At 39.8% G+C, this 22,242-nt stretch overlaps 1 protein-coding gene across 2 annotated transcripts; it reads left to right on the top strand.

The window, feature by feature from the left end:
• Positions 1 to 7,611: 7,611 nt before the first annotated feature.
• cln5 (CLN5 intracellular trafficking protein) lies at positions 7,612 to 17,784 on the top strand. Of its 2 annotated transcripts, none has more exons than XM_072577952.1 (4): positions 7,612 to 7,766; positions 10,608 to 10,782; positions 12,043 to 12,268; positions 13,930 to 17,784. In XM_072577952.1, the coding sequence occupies exons 1-4, from the start codon at positions 7,660 to 7,662 to the stop codon at positions 14,433 to 14,435; spliced, it is 1,014 nt and encodes a 337-aa protein (XP_072434053.1). In that variant the 5' UTR covers positions 7,612 to 7,659; the 3' UTR covers positions 14,436 to 17,784. The 2 variants fall into 2 exon arrangements, with proteins under 2 accessions (XP_072434053.1, XP_072434054.1); XM_072577953.1 differs by having other exon boundaries at positions 7,623 to 7,766; positions 10,673 to 10,782.
• The last annotated feature ends 4,458 nt before the right edge of the window (positions 17,785 to 22,242 follow it).

The following is a 22,242-nucleotide window of genomic DNA, read 5'->3' as shown; positions in this document are numbered from 1 at the left end:
TGGTCATCAGGTGTGAGGTACTCTCAGTATTGCTATATGTGGCACAGGTCTGGCCTATCCCCAGGACCTGTGCCGCCGCAGTCACCCGGGCCATCTTCCAATTCATTTGGAGATCAAAGATGGACCGGGTCCGAAGAGACTCTATGTACAAAGACCGGTGCAATGGGGGAAAAAACACGCCCAATGCCACCCTCACCCTGATGGCCACCTTTGTGTGTGGCTGCATCAAGCTGTGCGTGGATCCCCGGTACGCAAACACCAAGTGTCACTACGTACTGAGGTTCTACCTGTCCCCGGTGTTGCGAAGGATGGGCCTGGCCTCGCTGCCGCGGAACGCTCCGAGTAGTTGGACCGTTCCGTATCACCTGTCCTTCGTGGAGAAATTTATGAGGAAAAACACCTTTGACCACAAGTCCATCAGGAAGTGGTCAGCACGTAGCGTCCTTGAGACCCTTCGGGAAAAGGAGAGGGCGGATCCTGTCGAGCGGTTCCCTGAGCAGACTGTCAAAGCCATTTGGCAGAATGCCTCATCGCCAGAACTTTCCAACAAGCACCAAGACGTGGCTTGGCTGGTGGTGAGAAGGGCTCTGCCTGTGAGATCCTTTATGCACGCCCGGACTCTCTGCCGCACCGCACGCTGCCCTCGAAGCGGCTGCGGGGGGGACGAGACTGTCACACACCTCCTTCTGGAATGTGCCTATGCAGAGGAAGTCTGGAGAGGAATGCAGTGGTGCTTGTCGAGGTTCGTCCCGAGCAGCGCCGTGACGCGGGACTCCGTGCTCTACGGCCTGTTCCCCGGGACTCACACCGAGACGAACATTAACTGCGCCTGGAGGATCATCAACTCGGTGAAGGACGCTCTCTGGGCGGTCCGAAACCTGTTGATCTTCCAGCTGAAGGAGTTGACCCCGACCGAGTGTTGCAGACTGGCACATTCCAAGGTCCAAGACTACGTGTTGAGGGACGCGCTGAAGCTTGGGGCAGCTGCCGCCAAGGCGCGGTGGGGAAAGACCACCGTGTAAAATCGGCCTGCCTAAAGAAGAACAGGGGGCCCATGCGGATGTTTTTTGGGCTCTGCTGATGCCTCAGCCAAATATTTGTACAAGATTGAAAAATGCACAGGATTGTAAATGCGAATGACAAGGATAAAGTCGAATCTGTGTTTGTAAATATGGACATATGTATGGCATGATCAAATGTACAGACCATAAAATCATTCTATGAATAAAGTATATTTTTAAAATAAAAAAAAATCTCTGGAGGTGGGGTATAAATCCACAATTTTCTGGCTCATGCAATAATCTGAGCTTCAGTTTACAATCAAAATAAAAATCCTAGTTTATTTTTACTACAGTGGTGCCCTTTTACTGATGACCTGAATGCTAGCACACACAATGAAAATGCACAATCTGAGAAAAGAGATTAGGTTATTCGGATTTTTACTTGCAGCACTTTTCTAAAACGTTTTGGGTTGTCTAAAATTGCACCATTAAATTGGGAGGTAACAGCTGGTGACCATTGTATCCACCACTAGATGGAGTCATTTTAAAACAATGATGATTCAAAAATGGTAATCTGCTTCTCAATCGTTTACACTTGAACAAAAGAAGTGAAAAGAGAAATTAGAAAGAAGTTAAGTTAAACTATTTATGCAAAACCAGAGCTTGATATTTTTCTGTAAAATGTTTTGGAGTATTATGTTTCATGGAGGGAGCTATCTAGGTGTAAAATGTTTTCTTTGGGGCCATCTGTTACTATATTGTAAGCATTTCCCAGTTTTGTTTTAAATTGGGCATGCTGATTTCTGGCAATACTTTATCTCTATATTTTAAATGTGATTGATATAAACCATACCTTGTGCAGTTACTTGTCCTCCAGTAGGTACACTGTTCCGAGCAGAAACCTTTTTTTTAAGTTTAGATAGTTTAATTGTTGCATCACCAAAGACACAATGGTATTTAAAATAAATAAAGTACTGGACTTTGTCAATAAGGAAGAGCACAGAAAATCTTCTGATTCGCTTTATCCACATTCAATACTGAGTCAAATACTATTGTAACAATAACTTATCCATACTGCTTAATAGGAACCTTATGGTAATTGCACCATCCAGAAAGGATCCTTTTATATTTTGACAGAACTTTGCTACTAATAAGCAGCCTACAGAGATAGTACTCAGATTTATTCAATTAATATTTTCAAAACCTATGCAAGGGGTCTGCTGTAGTTGCATTGTCCCAGTAAAATCTGTTATTTCCACAAATCAGTTTGATGGAGTACTGAAATTTGATCTGATTCATGTGCTGGTCAAATTTTAATTTGCTGATGGACAAAGACTAACATTTAATTAAAGGCTGTTGGATTTTCATTCCCAAAGCTGATGATATTTAAATTTTACTTATGTAGGTTGAGACTGATTTCAAGCAGCAGAATGATGCCAAGAAGAGCTAGAGGGAGAGGCTAAATAGGCTGGGCCTGTCTTCCCTGGAGTTTCAGAGGTTGAAGGGTGACCTTACAGAGGTTTATAATATCATGAGGGGCCATGGATAGGATGAATAGATAAGGCCCTTTCCCTGGGGTGGGTGAATCCAGAGCTAGAGGGCATTGGTTTAGGGCGAGAGGGGAAAGATATAAAAGGAACCTAAGGGGCAACCTTTACATACAGAGGGTGGTGCGTGTATGGAATGAGCTGCCAGAGGAAATGGTGGAGGCTGAGACAATTACAGCATTTAAAAAACATCTGGATGGGTACATGAATAGGAAGGGTTTAAAGGGATATGGGCCAAGTGCTGGCAAATGGGACTAGATTAGTTTAGGATATCTGGTTGGCATAGGATTGGACCGAAGGGTCTGTTTCCATGCTGTACATCTCTATGACTCTAAGTGGAAATACAAATATTGACAAAACATGAAACAAAGACAGATGCAATACCTCAGCTTTTTAATTTTTCTCAATTAGAGTCTTTGCAAAGGTGCCTTAATTAATGTGTGTTCTCCTAAAATGTCACCTTCACTTTAAATGTCTGTTTTTGTCTTTTGAAAATCTTTATGTAAGGACAATAATATTTATCAAATTTATCACCCTCCTTTATACATAAATTGTAAAAAAAAGCTTTGATTTTATAATGAATTTGATGAACACACAATGTACTGTGGCCACTAGCAAAATTCTTCAAAAATCAGAAGGAGTTTATTCACCAATTAAAATGGAAATTTGAATCATTTTCAATAGCTAAGAGCAACACTGGTCCTTAACATTGTAAATTCCAATTCTTCAAAAAAGTAATATTGTTAGTGGTCTTAGTATTCAGACAATAGGGTCGATACCTTAATTTAAAGTGTAAATCGCTAAAATTAGAGTTGCGAATCAGAGTTGTACTTTACTTCTGGTCCAACACGCTAAGAATTATGGAAGATTCATAAATCCCGTAGTCATCCGAGATCAATTATTGTAGCATAAAAATAGCCAAGTGATTAAACCTCTCAAAGGCATTTCCAAAATAGTACTGGGTGATATCTGTTAGAAGATCTCATTTGTGACAAAATTGAGAGGCCATTCTCATCTCTGTTATAAAACCATATAATTAAATAAACCAGCTCAGCAGGCTTTAAATTCAAAAGGATGAATTAGACATCCTGGGAACTTCCATATCCAGGATGAGTGTGATTTGAATGTTAAGCTGAAATATCCCTTTAATATACAATTGACTGAAGCAAACGTGTTACGCAGTCCTATAATTTGCATTTGTTAGTGTTCAAATTAAAGAAATGATAATATTGGACGCAATAACTTTGTGATTGCTATAATTCTGAACAATTAATTTATGAAAGATATATGTCCATTTCTAGACTGAATGATACTATTTGTCACAGCCACACCATACATCTATGCAGAGTTTGTGTGAATGTGAATTTGTAGAGCTCATTTAGTCTCCTTTTAATTTTTGACTCTTCCAATTTAAAAGAAACCAACAGCAAAGCTTTAGTCTTAAACAAGGAAATTCATTACACAGCTGAAAGCAAAGTGTGATGATACTATGGCTTTAAGAGGTGTGTTTTGTCCTTTTTTTAATGAAGAGAGGTTGAGATAGATGTGCTGAGTGGCCTGTTCCAAGCCAATAAAGTAAACAGCTTGTGAGGCCTTGGGTTTTTTTTTTAAAGTTGGAACAACGGAAACAGCCTGAATAGATGGAGTCAGATTCCCACAGAACCAGAGTTTTAGTTTAATTTTCTGCAGTTGTTGGGGTTTTGAAGTTAGCTGTGGAAGTGGCTTCATCTCTCTCTGTTATAGCAAAAAGCCAGAGTTCTGTCTCTCTCTGCCAGAATTTTCTCCTTATGTTCTTTTCTCCTGGAGAAACATTACATGTGAGATCATCTATTATACTGAATTTGCATTCGCCAAGGGTGTGTTTATGGACTGTTACTACGTTGGAACAGTTGCTATTTAGTAATTAAATATACTATAGTTCTGTTAAGTTGTCCAATACAATTAAAGTTATACCAATTCTTCTTTCTTTTGTTTGCATTTTAACTGTATAATAAGAATAAAGTGTGTTTTGCTTAAGGCAGAGTAGTGTACCTAATTGAATTACAGCACGTTACACTTATCTTAAAAAAAATCGGGTCTAGGCTATCTCCTTGATATATTTGAAGAGGGTTTTGTCTGGTCAATAACAAAAGTTATACAATTATTCGGTTCAAATACAGATACATAAATTAAAGGAGGCATCGATATTAACAGACTTCTGTAGATGAGTCTGTGTTATTGTAGGCTTGGATTGTTTGAAGATTTTTTTTCTGAGCTGAAAGAGTTGAAAACTTGATGTAAAGATTCAGCACCAGCAATGGCTTCCAATAGCCAAATAATTGGAGGCTTCTGGCACAGATGGACTGAACAAAACAGGTTCAGGAAAGCTCCGAAGACTTCTTTATTTCACTTTTACCTCAGTGTAGTTTCTGGTTAATTACAGCAGTCCTTTGTCTGGTTTGCCTTCTTCTGTCTTCCTGTGAGGCATTCTTCCTCTCTGGTGTCTCTCAGAGTTCTTCTTGGTGTTCTGCTCACACCCTATTTCTGTCACCTGACCAGGTACAATGTAATAATAAACATAATTTAATAGTTGTTAGACACTCAGGCAAGGCTACTTAATAAGACCCAGGCAAGTCACATTTGAACATGATCAAATATGGACATTGGAGTCCCCTACCTAGGATACACTTTATGCCCTTGTGTTTATGTCTTTTCCAATTAGTGTTCAATACTAAAGGTGATTCTTTAGTTGAGGGTTTGGAGTGGGGGAGGTAGATTATAATCAGGAGGTTTCCTTGCCAATATGATGGTATGAAACTTCATATGGTCTCTAGAGGCTTTCCTAGATAATTCCCACCTGGCTGCATACCTGTGTATTGTCACCTCTGATGAGTCTGTTCTGTCAGTTGGACAGAACATAGCCAGTGATGGAGGTGCCTGGGAAATTGTCTGTATATCTGATACTAGAAGTATGACTAGGTCAAGCTGTTACTTATCTATGGGACAGCTTTCCCAATTTTGGCAAAGCCCCAGATGCTGGTAGGGAGAGATTTACAGGGTCAATAAAGTTGGGTTTGCCATTGCTGTTTCCAGTGCGTGAGTTGATGTTGGGTAGTCTGTCTGCTTTTATTCCTTCAGAATTTGATAGCAGCTTGATACAACTGTGGGGCTTCAGGCCTTCTCAGAGCATAGTTAAGACTTGGTTAAGAGTGATCAGGAATCCTGGAATGGGATCCCCATTGCCATTTCTAAAGGCCTCTTAAGTCAACATGGTTCAGTAATATCTTGCCCTTGGCATTTAAAAGAAATAGAAAAACTGTAATACACGAAAAACACCATGGAGGTTTCAATCAAGTTACATGTTGTTGCCCTTAAGGAGTATTCTAGCTCATCTGGCCTCATTTTGGGGAGATTGGCTAGGGCACAGTGGCTTTGTTTCTGCTCCACTGTGTTGAAATCTATCTGGTTTGATGTGGTGAAGGCTTCAGGGAGAGCCCAGCAAGGGAAGTCTGGCCTGAGAAAACCTTGGCAGATAAGTGGGATTTGCCCTAGTTGGGACAGCTCTTACACTAATCAGAAGATTGCACTATTAGTTGTCATCTCCCATTTATAATTTGTAAATATATTGGCTAATATACAGAAATAACATTGTTGCCCATATCCCTACCGAGTACTTCCAGTATTTTAGCTTATTGTACAAATTTCTACCAGTCCCAAAAGTTAACCATTGTACATATTTCTGAGTTGTACAATTGACAACAGTAATGTATTAAGACTTCATCCTATCTATTTTTATATTGACTCATTATAATTTAGTACATATTATTTTATGTGCGCCAGAGAAACACTCCACTATCTCATAAAATTGCATAGAATCTCACTCCACACTGACAGGCTATTTGGCCCATCTGACCAATCGTGGTGCTTAGGCTCCAAGGTGTGCAGGCCTTCTCCCAGTTTACTTTATTAATATCTGTCCATAGGCCCTGAAATTCTTTTCTCTATCATGGATCTTTCTAGTCTTCCTCAAAGTATTTCTTCTATTCACCTCAACTACACCCTCACTTAGATTTGAGAAGTTTTTCCTGAGTTGGACTGGGTGTTTATTGGTAATATTATGCTCCTGGCCTCTGCTTGGAAGCATTTTCTCAAGGTCTACCTTAGCAAACATTTTTTATAATTTTAGTATCATATACTGTGCCACTATTTCTGTTCTCTTACATTACATTTAATGCTTTCCCTTTTGTTCAAACATGGTTTGTGGGTGTTGCTGGCTGGGCCAACATTTATTACCCATCCCTATCTGCCCTGGAGATGTAGCAGCGGGGGGTGCAGGCAGCAGGGAGGGTGGTGGGATGATGAAGCTGCCCTCCTGAACTGTTGCAGTTCCAGGGATGTAGGGATAGCTACAGAGCTGTTAGGGAAATTCAGCATTTTGATCCCACAACAGTGATGAAACAATTGATACATCTCCAATTCAGGAGGGTATATGGCTTGGAGGGGAACTTGCAGGTGGTGGTGGTCCCATTATCTTCTGCCCTTGTCCTTCTTGACAGGAATGGTCCTGGGTTTAGAAGATGCCAAGGCGTCTTGCAGAGGGAACGCAAACCTCAGAAAAACATCCGCAGCCCATCAAGTAATATTCGAGGCCTCCAAATATTCAAGAATGAAATTCAGAAGCAAAAAGGCATATTGTAAGTATATTGAATATAAAGGAGCAAATAGGAATGGTCATTTGAACGAAAAGAGCAGTAAAACCTATTGTCTTTCCACGTTCGTTTCACGTTTGCAGTTGTTCATTTGTTTTAAATCTTAAAATTAGGTCATGATTTGGAGTTGCCGGTGTTACACTGGGGTGGACAAAGTTAAAAATCACACAACACCAACTTTATAGTCTAACAGGTTTATTTGGAGGCACTAGCTTTCGAAGCGCTTTATGGATATGTAACTCTCTGTTTACCAAGGCGGATACAGCTGCACAGACAGTTCAGATTTTGTACAGCAAGTCTCGGGGACAAACCTCGAGTGATTCATGTGACTCGGAAACAGGAACCAGCATCATTCTGTGCAAGGCTGCGGTGAGTGAGTGTGTGTATTCTGGACCGGGTTAGCTGAACTCCGGCCTTTGGAGGATGGCAATCAATTTGTGGAGTTTGGCTTGGATTTGGCTGGCTTTGCAACACACCCCGAGCGCTGCAGCCGGGGGACGGAGAGAACAGACATGGCCAGTCCCGTACAGGTCGGTGCTGCCCCACGGTATCAGCAGAATGCGGAAGTGATACTCCCCAGGGCAGGAGAAATGCATTGACAATGAGGTTCAGGTTTGGGAAATTAAACGCGAGTAAAAGTACTGTCATTGCTTCTTTCATGTAACCTGTAGTTCAGACGAAGCAATAGTGCTGCAACTCGAATTATGAAACTCTATTTATTTTTGTTTTCGTGATTAAAAAAGGTATTATTTAGTGTCAGTTCAATTGGAAAGCACCCAGGCGTTTTGCCAAACAGCATTTGAGGTTTGGAACAGCTGGCAAAATGCTTGGTCGGTCTTAAGGGCCGTCCTAAAGTAGGAAAGAGAGAATACTGAGATAGCACTAGGAAGTGTCAAAAGGAAATACTGGCAGCATCCAAGGGAGAGAGGAATAAGGGTGATTGAGGTCGGTCATTTTGCCTGGTCTGAGTACTCATGTTTACTGTTAATTTCAGAATTCCAGCAGCTGCACTACCTTAACTTTTTACAACGCAACCGTTTATTTCCATTTAAAGAGGAAAGATTTAACTTAAATGAGAACTGACTAGGTGCACTACTGGAAACAAAATCGAGATTGTGGTGAAGGTGAATTGGTGTGACTGGCATAAAGTGCAATGTAAAAGTCACAATTTAAAATATAACATTAGCCCAGAATGTAGGTATATTATCATACAATTTGTTTTTTTTGTCTGGTGTGTCCAATCTTATCAAGAAACACCAGATGTAATGGTAAGAGTTTCTTTACCAATATGCTTTGTAATGGTATATTTACTAAGTCTTTGCTTCTGAAGAAACAGTAACTGTTCAAATGGACAAAATTCCTTTGTCTACTCTGTTCTTTTGCTACTGATTGATTGATTGTGAACAGACTGTGGTCAGGAAGAGACAATAATTGTGTCATTTGGTTCTGAGATAAGCTTTTGACCTTCCATTCATTCCATCACCCCATCCCACCTCTTTAGCTCCTGCCTTGGTCCCCACAGTGACGATCTCAGCACCCCGAGGGTCACTGAATCTGAAACGATGAATCGGATTCTCTCTCGAGATGCTGTCAGACCTGCTGAGCATTTCCAGGATTTTTTTTTAATTCCAGCATCCTCCTGCATTGTATTCTGTGTAAATGTAAGGTCCTCCAAACTCTGGTACCCACGTCTAACCACACAAAGATCTGTTGCCCTATTGCCCCTTTGCTCACTGACCCACAGTGGCTACGGGACAAGCAATTTGTTGACTTTAAAGTAGTTACCCAGGTTTTCAAATCCCTCCATGGTGTCATCCCTTTCCATCTCTGTAATTTCTTCCAGCCACAAAGTGGTGAGATACCTGCTTGTTTCTATTTCAAACCTCAGGAGAGTTTTGCAGAGCTTGGGCATTCAGTAGATTAGATTAGATTCCTTACAGTGTGGAAACAGGCCTTTCGGCCCAACAAGTTCATGCTGACCCTCCGAAGAGTAACCCACCCAGACCATTTCCCGCTGACTAATGCACTTAATGGGCAATTTAGCATAGCCAAATTTACCTAACCTGCACATCTCTGTACTGTGGGAGGAAATCGGAGCACCCGAGGAAACCTACACACACACTGGGAGAATGTGCAAACTCCATACAGTCGCCCGAGGTTGGAATCGAACCTGGGACCCTGGCGTTGTGAGGCAGCATGCTAACGACTGAGTCACCAGGTCACCAATAATGGGACAATAGAAATTGGAGATGTGCTGCAGTTATTCTGGCTGTTGTGCATTCCCAGCCTTAATTGCTGCACCATTGTTAGTTGTTCCATCAATTGTGCAGACCTTAAGTTCTGAAATATCCTCCATACGCCTCTTTGACTAAGCTTTGCATCATCTTGATATCTCTGTGGCTTTGTCGCATTTTGTTTAATAATGCTCCAATGAAGTCTCTAAGGCCGGTTTCATTGTGTAAAAGGCACGATGTAAATGCAAGTTGTTGCTGTTGTTTTCCACGTGTTCAGTATACTGCATAGTCCAGTGACACTTTCAAGGAAAAATCCATGTAGATTGTGTTTTCCTGAGACAAGAGGGAAACTCAGACAGAAGAGAAAAGAATAACTAAATAGGACAAGGAACAACTACTGCCACTACCTAGAGTTCACATCCAATTCAAGTTGCTCCAAGGGCTTTATTAGACTTAAAAGCCCATTGGTTCTCAATGAATTACTCAGACAGAGGCTTGCCAAACTTATAATTATTTTTGAAGGTATCGTCACATGAATTGTTTTCAACCGTCACATCGTCACAGCTCACCTCTTCCAATCTCCAGTAATGGTTTTAGTAATAAATTGCAAACGAATGAGTTTTCATACCTCCTTTTTGCTTACAACAATGCCCGAGAGATTCGATTTTATTTGTAGGATCTCCAAGACTATTTTGGAGAGATGGCAACCTTATTTAGGTCATGAGATTCTCCATGTGGGGTGAGCATCAGCTGCTGCTTCCTGTTAAATTACATGTGGACATTTCGATATTTTCTCATCACCTTGTTCAGAGGTGTTATGACCAACCTCTGGAGCAGTTGGGACTTGAACCCAGGCATCCTGGCTCAGAGGAACAGTGCTGCAACAGCCCCTAAATTATTCTATTTTTTGAAATTTAACCTATTTTTCTAATCACCTTGTTCAGAGATGTTATTCTATACCTCTGGAGCAGGTGGGACTTGAACCCAGGTCCCTTGGTCCGGGGGTAGGGACAGTACTACAGTCCAAATGAGTCCCTAAATTGACCTTGCATAAACTTGTGAAATGATTTCACTTTGCACAACTTTGTTTTTGGCCTGACGTTTAGTGCTGTACTCAGTTGCTTGTTGACCTTTCAGACGATTTGATCATCGACCTAAGCCTGATCCTTTCTGCCAGCCCATGTACCCATTCTGCCCTACAGGCTCTCCTGATGGGGAGATTCCTCAGATGAAAGATCAGGACATTATCGAGGTTTATCGGCTTCAGACCCCTGTCTGGGAGTTCAAATACGGAGATCTACTCGGACATTTTGTGAGTATTTACATAATTTTTAGTTTTTAACAAAGAAAAAAAATTGAGTGGTTTTCTTTTGTACTGACCTAACAGATATAGTCCACATGATTCCACAGGGTAATGTAGTACAGATTTTTAGTTGTCAGATCAAGGACAACTTTTACCTTGTCACTCCAATATGATTATGGCACTACATTATCATCCAAAAATGGTCAGATTACTATATTACTCCTGCACTACCATCTGTGAGCTGAACTAACAATAAGTCATTCGATTGTACTTGGTGAAATCTGCAAAACATATTCACTATCACTCCAGTATCTGTCTGAACACTTATTATTTTTAGTTCCCACAAATCACAAGAAAAAAACATAATCATGGCAGGGATATAGGCTGCAACTTTTAAACATGGTATTTACCAAATTATTTCTGTATTCAAACGGTCAGTGTCATTGATGTGTATGCGAAGTGTTAAGGAGAGTATGGAGGAGACATACTTGAGGTTTAACTGATGGTTATCCATCTTACAATTTGTAAGAGAGCTTTGGTCACCTGTCCAAGGTGATTTCTGCTGTTGTAATTGATAATAGCCACCCTGTTGAATCACAGCTGCAGATGGGCCTTTTTGTTTTTGTAACACTTTATCCACAAACATTAAATGACCAAAATGAGCTGAGAAACAGGAGGGCAAAATGAGATGCAGATTAGCCCCTTCATATGTTTTTAAAATTTGAAGTTGTAATGTTAGGAGACAAAAATAGATATTGCTGGAAAAGCTCAGCAGGTCTGGAGCATCTGTGGAGTGAAATCAGAGTTAACATTTCTGGTTGATTGAGTCTTCCTTAGAAATTCAGAGGAAGGCTCATTCAACTAGAGTCATTAACTCTGATTTCTCTCCACAGCTGCCAGACCTGCTAAGCTTTTCCAGCAGTTTCTAATTTTTTTTTGTCTGATTTACAGCATGCATAGTTCTTTTTGATTTTTATTTTGTAAAGTTATGATATGTTTAATGAAGTATAAACTCTGACTAATGTAGGACATGTAACAAGAACTTGAATGGAATGTTCATTCCTACTTTTGTGGTATAGCCTTTATCATTTTGAACTGGTGTTCCAATTTGCAACCACAAATAAATTAATTTTCTGCAGAATTCCCATCCCAGATGACTTTTCATAATATACTTTAAAATAAGCTATCAAGGGAATGTTCAAAATAGGTAAGAGTACAGGCAATTAATATTTGAGATTCACATTATTGATGGGTAATTTTTTTTTGCAGCATATCATGCATGATGCAATTGGCTTCCGGAACATGCTGACAGGCAAAAACTATACTATGGAGTGGTATGAGCTCTTTCAGCTTGGGAATTGCACCTTCCCACATCTTCGACCTGGAATTGAAGCTCCTTTCTGGTGCAATCAGGGAGCAGCCTGTTTCTACGACGGAATAGATGATTTACACTGGAAGGAAAATGGTTCTTTGGTAAAAGTATCTGAAATAACTGGTAAGTTTGTTGACTAGCAAACTGTAATATACAAATAGCAATTGGCTGTTCACATGGTTACTGTAATTAACCTACAGCTAAAAGAATTAACATGATTAAAGGATGTAATTTAGTGGAAGTTCAGTGGTGAAGGTAAAATGAATGTGCAAGGTAAAAGCAATTTAAGAACAAGAAAGTGTCTCAGTATGTAAAATAACTACATAATTCAGTTGAAACTGCAAGATCCAACAGTTGAACTCTCTCGAAATGAGATGTTGACTTAAATCTGAAACAGACCCTTCTGTAATACACCATGGCAGAATGCATACTGTGAAGTGTCCAGTTCATTGACATTCATACTGAACGCCACATTTTGCTACCAATTACTACTGGTATTGAGGAATAGTACATGAAGGGAATTTAACCCAGAAGTGTATGAAATCCAGGTTCTTTTCTCATTCTTTGAATTTGTGACAAAACTGATTTTCAGCTCACAAGAAAACTAGACAATGTGTTGCTGGAAAAGCACAGGAGGTCAGGCAGCATCCAAGGAGCAGGAGAATCGACGTTTCGGGCATGAGCCCTTCTTCAGGAATCTTCAGGGCTCATGCCCGAAACGTCGATTCTCCTGCTCCTTGGGTGCTGCCTGACCTGCGCTTTTCCAGCAACACATTTTCAGCTCCGATCTCCAGCATCTGCAGTTCCTCCCTTTCTCCTAGTTTTCTTGTGAGAAGAGACACAGTTGTGGCTCCTGGACGAGACCTGAAAGGTACAGCTGGATTATGGCAAGAATCTTCTACTTTTAGCACTTCCACCATTCTTCAAATGAGATTTGGGCATTTGCAAGAGGAGTTAATTTTTGATTCTGTGGATGCTACTTGAATTCACTTGGAAAGATTGATTGCTGAGAACATTGTGTACTAAGTTGGAGCTTTACGCTGTGAATTAAGCTGCTGACAATGGGCCAGTCTGCGATTTTTCTGTTTTCTGTGGCTTGTCTAATATTGAGAACACCAATAGAGTCGCAGCAGGGCACTGATAATGCAGAAACTTGAAAAAAATGGTATTATGCACTTGGTGATAAAATCAGTGGTCACTGAAGCTTAGCATGTAGCCTCTGCATAGCTATTACTGATACATCTGCATTTTACAGTAGACACTGGTGCTCAACTTTAAACTGGTAATTCTATTTCTGTATATTGAATACTTGAAAGATCAGCTGTACCAGTGATAGTACACTGCAGCAAGATTACATATGTACAATTCTGTTTGGCACTCAGCTATAGGAATCCTGTGGAAAATGACCAACTTTACACCAAATTATTTGCTTACATTTGCTTGATTATTTGAGTAAATCATGTATCCTATTATTTGTTTAAACTCTGATCTTGTAATTTCATACCCTATTAAACCTTTTTTGATTTAGATTTCTCTCTGGCATTCACACATCATTAAATAAAATAAACAATAAATTGAGGATGCTGGAAATCGGAATCAAAAACAAAGTATTGTAGAAAGACAGTAGGTCTGGCAGCATCTGTGGAGAGAAAAACAAAGTTAATGTTGAGTCCAATGAACCTTTGTGTTCTCTCTACAGATGCTGCAGATCTACTGTTTTGCCAGCACTCAATTATCAAGTAGCTTGTTTTAGTATCATATAATTCTTATCTGTTTGTCTTTAGGTGACATATTCAACAAACTAGCCCAGTGGGTGAAGGAAGATAACAGAACTGGTATATATTATGAGACATGGACTGTTCAAACTGATCCTTCTCCAAACGCTACAGTGTGGTTTAAATCTTACGATTGTTCAGCATTTGTTCTGAGAACCTACCAGACTCTGTTTGAATTAGGTGCTGTCTTTAAGAGCCCTATACAAACTAACTATACTAGAATATTTCTTTACAGTGGTGAGCCAACCTATCTTGGAAATGACACAACCATATTTGGGTTGCAATGTAACAAGACTTTAGGAAAAGAAATTACTTCATTTTATTTTCCTTTTAGACCACCACAATCAGTGAAGGAACTGATACTAAGTCTGTTAGAAATAGTCAATAAGGTTGTACTGGAGAAAACCTTTTATCTTTATTTCAATTTTGAGTATTGGTACTTGCCAATTAAAAAACCCTATGTTAAAATAACCTATGAAGAAATACCTCTGCCATCGAAATCAACAGGTGCTTAGCAACATGTGCAGAAGGAAAACAACTGTTGAAATGTAAGCTTTGGCACTATTTTTGTATATCAATCCTTTTTGTATCTTACGGTGTACAAAGTTAATGCTATTTAATATTTTTGTTCTTTCCCTTGTGTAATAGTATACAGTAGAAATCAATTCTGCATCAGAGCTGCAGAACAAGGTATAACAACAACATTGTTTACAATTATTAACCAAGTTATTCCATCCCCTCCCTGCTTGTGAAATAGAATCTCAGAAAACAGCAGCTAAGGCTTTAGATATCACATATCCCAGAATGATTAACTCCATCAAGTGGAGCTCTATTTGTGACTGGGATTACAATTCATAGAATTACTTTAAAATGTGCTGGTTAAAAACACCATGAATTCATGGAGATTCAGAGATGTACAGCACAGAAACAGACTCTTCGGTCCAACTTCTGTGCTTTGGGTCAGAAAAGGGAGGAAGAGGAATGCTGTTGTAACTAATTAGTGTAGAGTGAATGATGGACGACTGAAAATAGTGGATTTCAGATCATTAGAACCCAGCAAAGTGTACAATTAAATTGTTCTATCATTCAGCTTCTTTATCAATTCCCAACTAAAGTTGCAACTTTTTCACATTGGCCCAAGATTCAGATTGTGATCCACAACAAATGTGCACGGTTAATTTGGCTTAATGAACTTTTGACTGATTGGACATATAAACATGTCCAATGAGATATTTCCATTCCTTTTGAAATTACACAGAGTTTACTTTACCAATTTACATTATTTAAGCTTCAAAAGTTGACTTCCGTTACTCAAGCAGTAAGTCTTCCACGTCGCTCAGTTGCTAATGCTATTAGAGTTAACGTCTTTCTATATCTAAAAATGGCAGTGTCGTTTTATGGCTAAAGAATTTTTTCATTGCAAGTACTTCACCTGTGATGTGCCAATTCATTGCTTGTTTTCCTTGTACCATAGAAATATTTTACGACAACTTCCAGCCAGTCACTTGTAGAATTGCGCTTTCCAGCTACAGTTATTCTAAGAAGTTTGATGAGAGTGAAGGAGCTGGCTTTACTGCTGCTTTTGCCCAATTCCAAAGTGAGGAAGACTTAAGCTGAGCTTGATAGCAGATGGCAACACAGCGGGTTTCTGCTTTCAGCATTTGACAGTCTAAATGCCATTATCAATGTGCCACACCTGGGAAAATTACCAAATACTTGTAGGTGTTATCTTCTGTGCCACAATGGACTTTTTGAGCAGTCTTCATTCTTCTCCTGAGGGGGACAGATTTTCAGGGTTCACCAAGAGAAGGGTTAAATAGAGCACTAAAACTTCTGATCAGCACCCACATTTTCACAAATGAGGTATTTTAATATCCATCTCAGCTCATAATCTCATGTCCAAGCATCTTCAACCACTTTAGAAATGTGGATATTTGCTAGTGATTACATGAGCACCATTTCCCTCTACTTGCTCATCCACTGAAGCTGTCCAAGTTCAAATATAGCAAGATCTGGACACAACTAGGTTTGGGCTGGTAAGTGATATTTGCACCACACAAATGCCAGGCATTGACCATCTCCAAAGAAGAGACATGCCAACCATTGCTTCTTAACATTTAATTGCATTATCATTGCCAAAAATGAGTTGCCATTGACCAGAAACTGAACCGCCGCAGTATTATTATTAGTGTAGCTATGACAGCAGGTCAGATGTTAAGAATTCTGTATTGAGCAATTCGTTTCCTGTCCCACCATTACCTATTCGTTTACAAGGCACAAGTCACCAGGGTGCTGAAATTCTCTCTGCTAGCCTAGATGCGTGCAGCTCCAAAAATACTTGAGGAAATTTGAGACCCTATCCATCAGCTTGAATGTTCACTCACTTTACCACCACTGCACAATGGCAGTGGTCTACAAGATACATTGCAGTGAGACACCAAGATTCAATTGACAGTACCTTCCAAACTACCTAGAAGGGATAAGGGTAGCAAGTAAGTAAGTGGGGACACCACCAGCTGCAGGTTCTCTTTCAAGTGATACAACATCCTGAGTTGGAACTATACTGTTCCCTCACTATGTTAAAACCTAGGAATCCACCCCTGCTATAGGTGTCCCTATGCCTCAAGGATGGCAGCTGTTCAAACACTAGATCACCACCACTTTCTCCAGAGTAAGTAAGTAAGAATGGACAATAATTGCTGGCCAAGTGAGTGCCACTGCCATCCCTTGAACAAATTTTTAAAAAACTGGTATAAAAAGTGCACCTTATCACCATTGAATCAGTGTTCATAGTGAGTGAGGGACAACACTATTGTGTTTAACTATATAAACATTCCAAGTAACACTTTAAGAATGTAATTTCAGTAAGATCGTAGCTAGATCCAGCTTCAAACTTTTTTGATCATGAAGCTGTGATGATACACTAGTTGTAGAAAGTTTTCATCCTTGAGATCAAACAGTGAACAAATGATCTTACCACATCCTGGAAGGTGAAATCTCTGAATAGATGCAGTGACAAAAGGAACCAGGAGAATGAAATGGGTTTCCTTTCAGAAGCAGATGAGAAAACGTCAACATAATTTTGGGCGTGGTGGGGGAGGCTTGTGATGGCTATAAGTGGATAACCTATCCCCAGAAACAGGAAGAGAAGTCAAGGAAGGGAAGAATCTGAGGCAGGCCAAGAGACAATGAGAGAAGGATGGAAATTTAAAGTAAAACTGGTGATGTTTTTCCCCCCAATTCTGATCAGTAGCAAGAAGCAGCATAGATGAATCATCGCACTGGAGTGAACAAAAATACTCTTAGATAAAGTACCTCATTAAAGTTGGATTATATTGCTGGTTCTGAGTTTAAATATGTTGCTTCCCAATCCCTCAAGTGAGGAAGTATTGGTCCCAAAAGAGATTTAAAAACAGGGTATCATACAAAAACTGAACAGATACACACTGCAGAGAAGTACATTCCGTTCAGAATTCAGGTTTGGTCCTTCAGGACAGCAAACACTTGTCCTTGGAATTTCCCATTGTCTCACCCAAGGATCACCACTCAACTTCAACAAGAGAGTTGTGACTGAAAAGCTATTTTGCTTTAGATAGTCCCACATGCACATATCAGGAGGCAAATGTGCTTTTGCTGTGTACATCACATGCTACAATGGAAATTTGTTCAATTATTGGACCCTCCCAGTGTCTCAAGTATACGTAAGCAGTATCGTGCATCAGAAAGAAATGGCTTGGGTTTCTTTATTGGAATTGTCGAGAAAGTCAAATTCCAATGGTTGTTTGTTTCTCCATATGCAAAGATTGTATGCAAAAGAACTGCTTTCGGAACTATGTATATAAAGATTTTTTTATGAATAAAAAAATTGTGCTAAAAAATTTGGACACAGACATACGTGGTCATCAATCTCCATTCACCTTGAGCTGCAGGAATCAGGAGTTGGGTGAAGCTTCACCTTTTTTTTAAAAAAAAATTGTGATACAACTTTTAATACAGTTCAAATTCACTCAATTGATATGTGTCACAGAAAAGTGGTATTGTGTAATGGCAATGTCCAAACCTGTGGGACAGAAGGTCTGCATTCAAGTCCCCTGGACTCTGGAGATGTGTCATAATTTTTAATCAAACTCTTCAGGAATTTTAAAATGAGGATTGATAATCATTAACCTGCATTCATTTCAATGCCAGAACCCTGACAGGTAAGGCAGATGAATCCAGATGAAGGGGTTGGCAACATGGGAGTGGGTATCATAGCTATTACAGGAACATGACTTACGGATGGACAAGACTAGCAGCTTATTGTTCCATGATATAGAAACTATAGGATGGATGGGGGGTAAAGGGAGGAGGAGTTGCATTTCTGGTTAGAGATAACATGGCTGTACTTAGTGAGGATATTCCAGGGAGTGGGTCCAGTGAATTTAGTTGGGTGAAACTGAGAAATAAGAAATAACATCTTAGTGGGACTGCACTATAAACCTCCAGTAGCCAATGGGTAATATATAAAGGAGATTTTAGATATCTGTAAGAATAATCGGGTTGCAATTGTAGGGATTTTAATTTTCCAAACACAGACTGGGACAGCCAGAGTGTTAAGAGCTTGGGTGGAGAGGAATTGGTTAATTATATACAATAAAATCTTCTGATTCAGTATTTGAATGTACCTAGAGAAGGTGCAAAGCTTGACCTTCTCTAGGGAAATAAGGCAGGGCAGGTGACTGAGGTGTCAGTGGGGGAGCACTTTGGGGCCAGTGATCATAATTCAGCTTTAAAATAGATATGGAAAGGATAGACCTGATCTAAAAGTTGAAGTTCTAAATTGGAGGCAGGCCAATTTTGACAGTATTAGGCAAGAACTTTGAAAAGTTGATGGGGAATGGATACTTGCAGGTGAAAATATCAAGTGGAAACTCTTCATAAATGGGAGAATGATAGTCCAGAGTCAATATGTTCCTTTAGTGTGAAGGGCAAGACAAGTGTAGAGATTGCTGGATGACTCGAGAAATTGAAGGTCTGGTCAAGAAAAAGGAAGAACATGTCAGGTAAAGACAACAATGAATCCCCAGAAGAGTATTAGGAGTATATTTGGGGAAAATCAGGAAAGCAAAAAGGGGACATGAGATAGCTTTGGCAAGTAAGGTTAGAGAGAATCCAAAGAGATTCTACAAATACATTAAGAGTAAATGGGTAACTATGGAGAGAATAGAGCTCCTTAAAGATCAGCAAAGCAGCTTATGTGTGGAACCACAGAAGATGGGCAAGATATCAAACACATCACTATTTTCTGTGGAGAAGGTCATGGAAGCTAGCAAACTGGCAGAAATAAACAGTGATACATATATAGATTGTCCATATTACAGCGGTGCTGCTGGATGTCTTTAAACAAAGGTGGATAAATCCCCAGGACTTGATCAGGTGTACTTTAGAACTCAGTGGGAAGGTAGGGATGTGTTTGATGGACCCTTTGCTGAGATATTTGTAACGTCAGTAGCCATGGGTGAGGTGCTGGAAGACGAGGTTGGCTAATGTGGTGCCATTATTTACTAAAGATGATAAGGAAAAGCCAGGGAACTACAGACTGGTGAGTCTGACGTCAATGGTGAGTAGGTTATTGGAGGGGATTCCAAGGAACAGGATTTATTGTATTTGGAAAGGCATGTACTGGTTAGGCCAGTCAACATGGCTTTGTGGGGAAAATCATGCCTCATTTAACTTTGAATTTTTTGAAGCGATTAAGAAGATTGACAAAAACACAGCAGTAGACGTTGTCTAAATGGATTTCAGTAAGGCGTTCAATAAGGTTTCGTATGGTAGACTGGTTAGCAAGGTTAGATCACACGGAATACAGGGAAAGCCAACCATTATGATACAAAATTGGCTCAAAAGGTAGGAGACAGAGGGTGGTGGTGGAGGGTTGCTTTTCATAATGAATCCTGTGATCAGTGGTGTGCCACAAGGATTGGTGCTGGGTCTACTCTTTTTGTCATTTATGTAAATGATTTAGATGTGAATATAGGAGGTATAGTTGGTAAGTTTGCAGATGACACCAAGACTGGTGGTGCAGTGGATATCAATATTGCTCAGAGGGTCAAACTTCTCTATGAGCTGTCAAATTAACGATTCAATATTACTACTGTTCAAGGAGTTGCAAAGAGGACAGAATGTTCTGCAGTCTTTCTCAATCTTAAAAAAAAAGTACTGACGAGCATAGTGCAACAAAAAGTTTTGCAGGTCTCCCAGATATGCCAGTCATTATTTCAATAATTATATAGTCATTTAACTTCAACATCACTGAAAGCTCACAAAGACTTTCATCAAATTATGTATTTAGGAGCTTCTTAAGCAATTGAATGTCACTACGAAAGATCCTTCTGGAATACATTATCCAGATCAAACTAAGTAAATGTGAAGACATTGATGGAGACGTTTTAAATTGTGATTTAGAACATAACGATTGGAGCCCAAGGCCCAATAAAATTGATGGTTTCTGAGTTATTGATACATCCAAGTATCAATTAAGACAAGTTTATTTGCTTGCTCTATGCTAGTTATAAGTACGAGCACCCAGGTCATTTTCATAACCTTTCTGAAGAGTACAAATGCAAAGGAAACTCTGGGTAGGTGCAGGAAATTTGTATTCTGTACTCTTTCAATGATCTGTTTTATGTAGATAAGACTTACCTCGACAATTTTGTGCATCATGTAGTAGCTGCCAGTGGTGAGGTTGTATTAGAACAGCTTGGATAGGAATGCAGCTAGTTTTAGAAAAAGACTTCAGTCAGGATGTTGTCCCGGCCCATAGCCTTTCGCATCTAGATGATTCAGCAATTTTGATAATAAATTGAATTGGCTGAGGACCTCAATTGGAGGCAGAATTGAATCATCCACTTGGCACTTCAGACTGAAGATGGTCGTGAATACTTCAGCCTCATCTTTTGCACTGATGTACTGGGCTACCCCATCATTGACTCAGGGATGTTAATAGAGCCTTCTCTTCCAGTAGTTGTTCAATAGTGCATCACCACTCATCATTGGATGTGGTAAAATTGCAGAACTTTAAGTTGATTCATTTAGTATGGGTGCATTTATGTTCTGCTGCTTAGCATGCATATAGTTCCTATGTTGTAGATTCAGTCGGTTGGCATCTCAATGAGGACTTTGTTTAGTTTTGTTCCTGGAGTGCTCCCTACACTGCTTATTGAGTGAAGAATAAGGCTCTGACTTGATTGCTAATGACAGAATGAAGGAAATAGCACACCATAAGATTACAGATTTTCATTGAATACAATTCTGCTGCTAGCCTTGAAACCTTGTAGGTCCCATTAGTTATGAATCTATTCCAACCAGGGACCCAAGTTCAATTCCTGCCTTGGGCAACTGTCTTTATTGGGTTTGCACATTCTCCCAGTGTCTGTGTGGTTTCCTCCAGGTGCTCCAGTTTTCTCCCACAGTCCAAAGATGTGCAGGTTCGGTGAACTGCCTATGCTAAATTGCCCATAGTGTTAGGTGCATTAGTCAGGATAAGTGTAGGGAACTGGGTCTGAGTGGGTTATGCTTTGGAGAGTCAGTATGGACTTGTTGGGCCAAAGGGCCTGTTTCCACAGTGTAGGAACCTAACATTAAACTGGTAGTACTACACAGCATGAGTGCCCTCAATGAAGATTAGACTTCAGTTTCACAAGGACTGAGTGGTGGTCACTCATTCAAATATATCTTTGTGATGCGGTTTGTAACAACTAAATTAATCAAGGATGAGTGTGTAGGTTTTCCCCTATTTTGGTTCTCTTATGAGCAAATTGACTAGAAATTCAATTATTAGATCAATTATCTTTCTTGTATCGCATTACATTTCCACGACTCTGTGACAGACAGTTTTCAAAAAAAAACCCAGCAGATTTTGGCACGGTGTCCAATGTCTAAGCATAGATTTTCCAAACTGCTCTAAGTTTTCTGACACCACATGTGTTTTCTGGTCAGTTGTACTAAGGATTTACAGTATGTTGATTATCTGCTAGAAATAACACTTGAGACCTAACTTGCCACCAATGTTAATAATTTTCTACACTTTGGTCACAAAATGAAATAGCCCAACAATCCAATGTTAAAAGCTTTCAAAATGGTTGCAGTTCCAGAATCTGAAGTTGAACCACCACCGACTTTGGCCTTTATCGGATACTTTGCCTGTAACCACATATCATCGAGCTCAGCTACTGATACTCTGCAAATACCAAGCGGAGTCTTATTAACAAATTTTAGCCTTTTTGTTTGCAATTAAACAGTGTGCATTGTTAATTTGAGTCATATATGAATGTAATCTGAATA

This window comes from Chiloscyllium punctatum, chromosome 9 (genome assembly GCF_047496795.1).
Source record: "Chiloscyllium punctatum isolate Juve2018m chromosome 9, sChiPun1.3, whole genome shotgun sequence".
Taxonomy (NCBI): domain Eukaryota; kingdom Metazoa; phylum Chordata; class Chondrichthyes; order Orectolobiformes; family Hemiscylliidae; genus Chiloscyllium; species Chiloscyllium punctatum.
The sequence above is the reverse complement of the archived record's forward strand: the minus strand, read 5'-3'. Positions and strand labels throughout refer to the sequence as shown.

Bases quoted from the DNA above. Each gene is read 5' to 3' on its own strand.
- cln5 (XM_072577952.1), top strand. From the start codon at position 7,660: ATGGCAATCAATTTGTGGAGTTTGGCTTGGATTTGGCTGGCTTTGCAA. The intron at 7,767-10,607 runs GTCGGTGCTGCC...TTGACCTTTCAG, and splicing joins ACATGGCCAGTCCCGTACAG to ACGATTTGATCATCGACCTA. The intron at 12,269-13,929 runs GTAAGTTTGTTG...GTTTGTCTTTAG, and splicing joins AAAAGTATCTGAAATAACTG to GTGACATATTCAACAAACTA.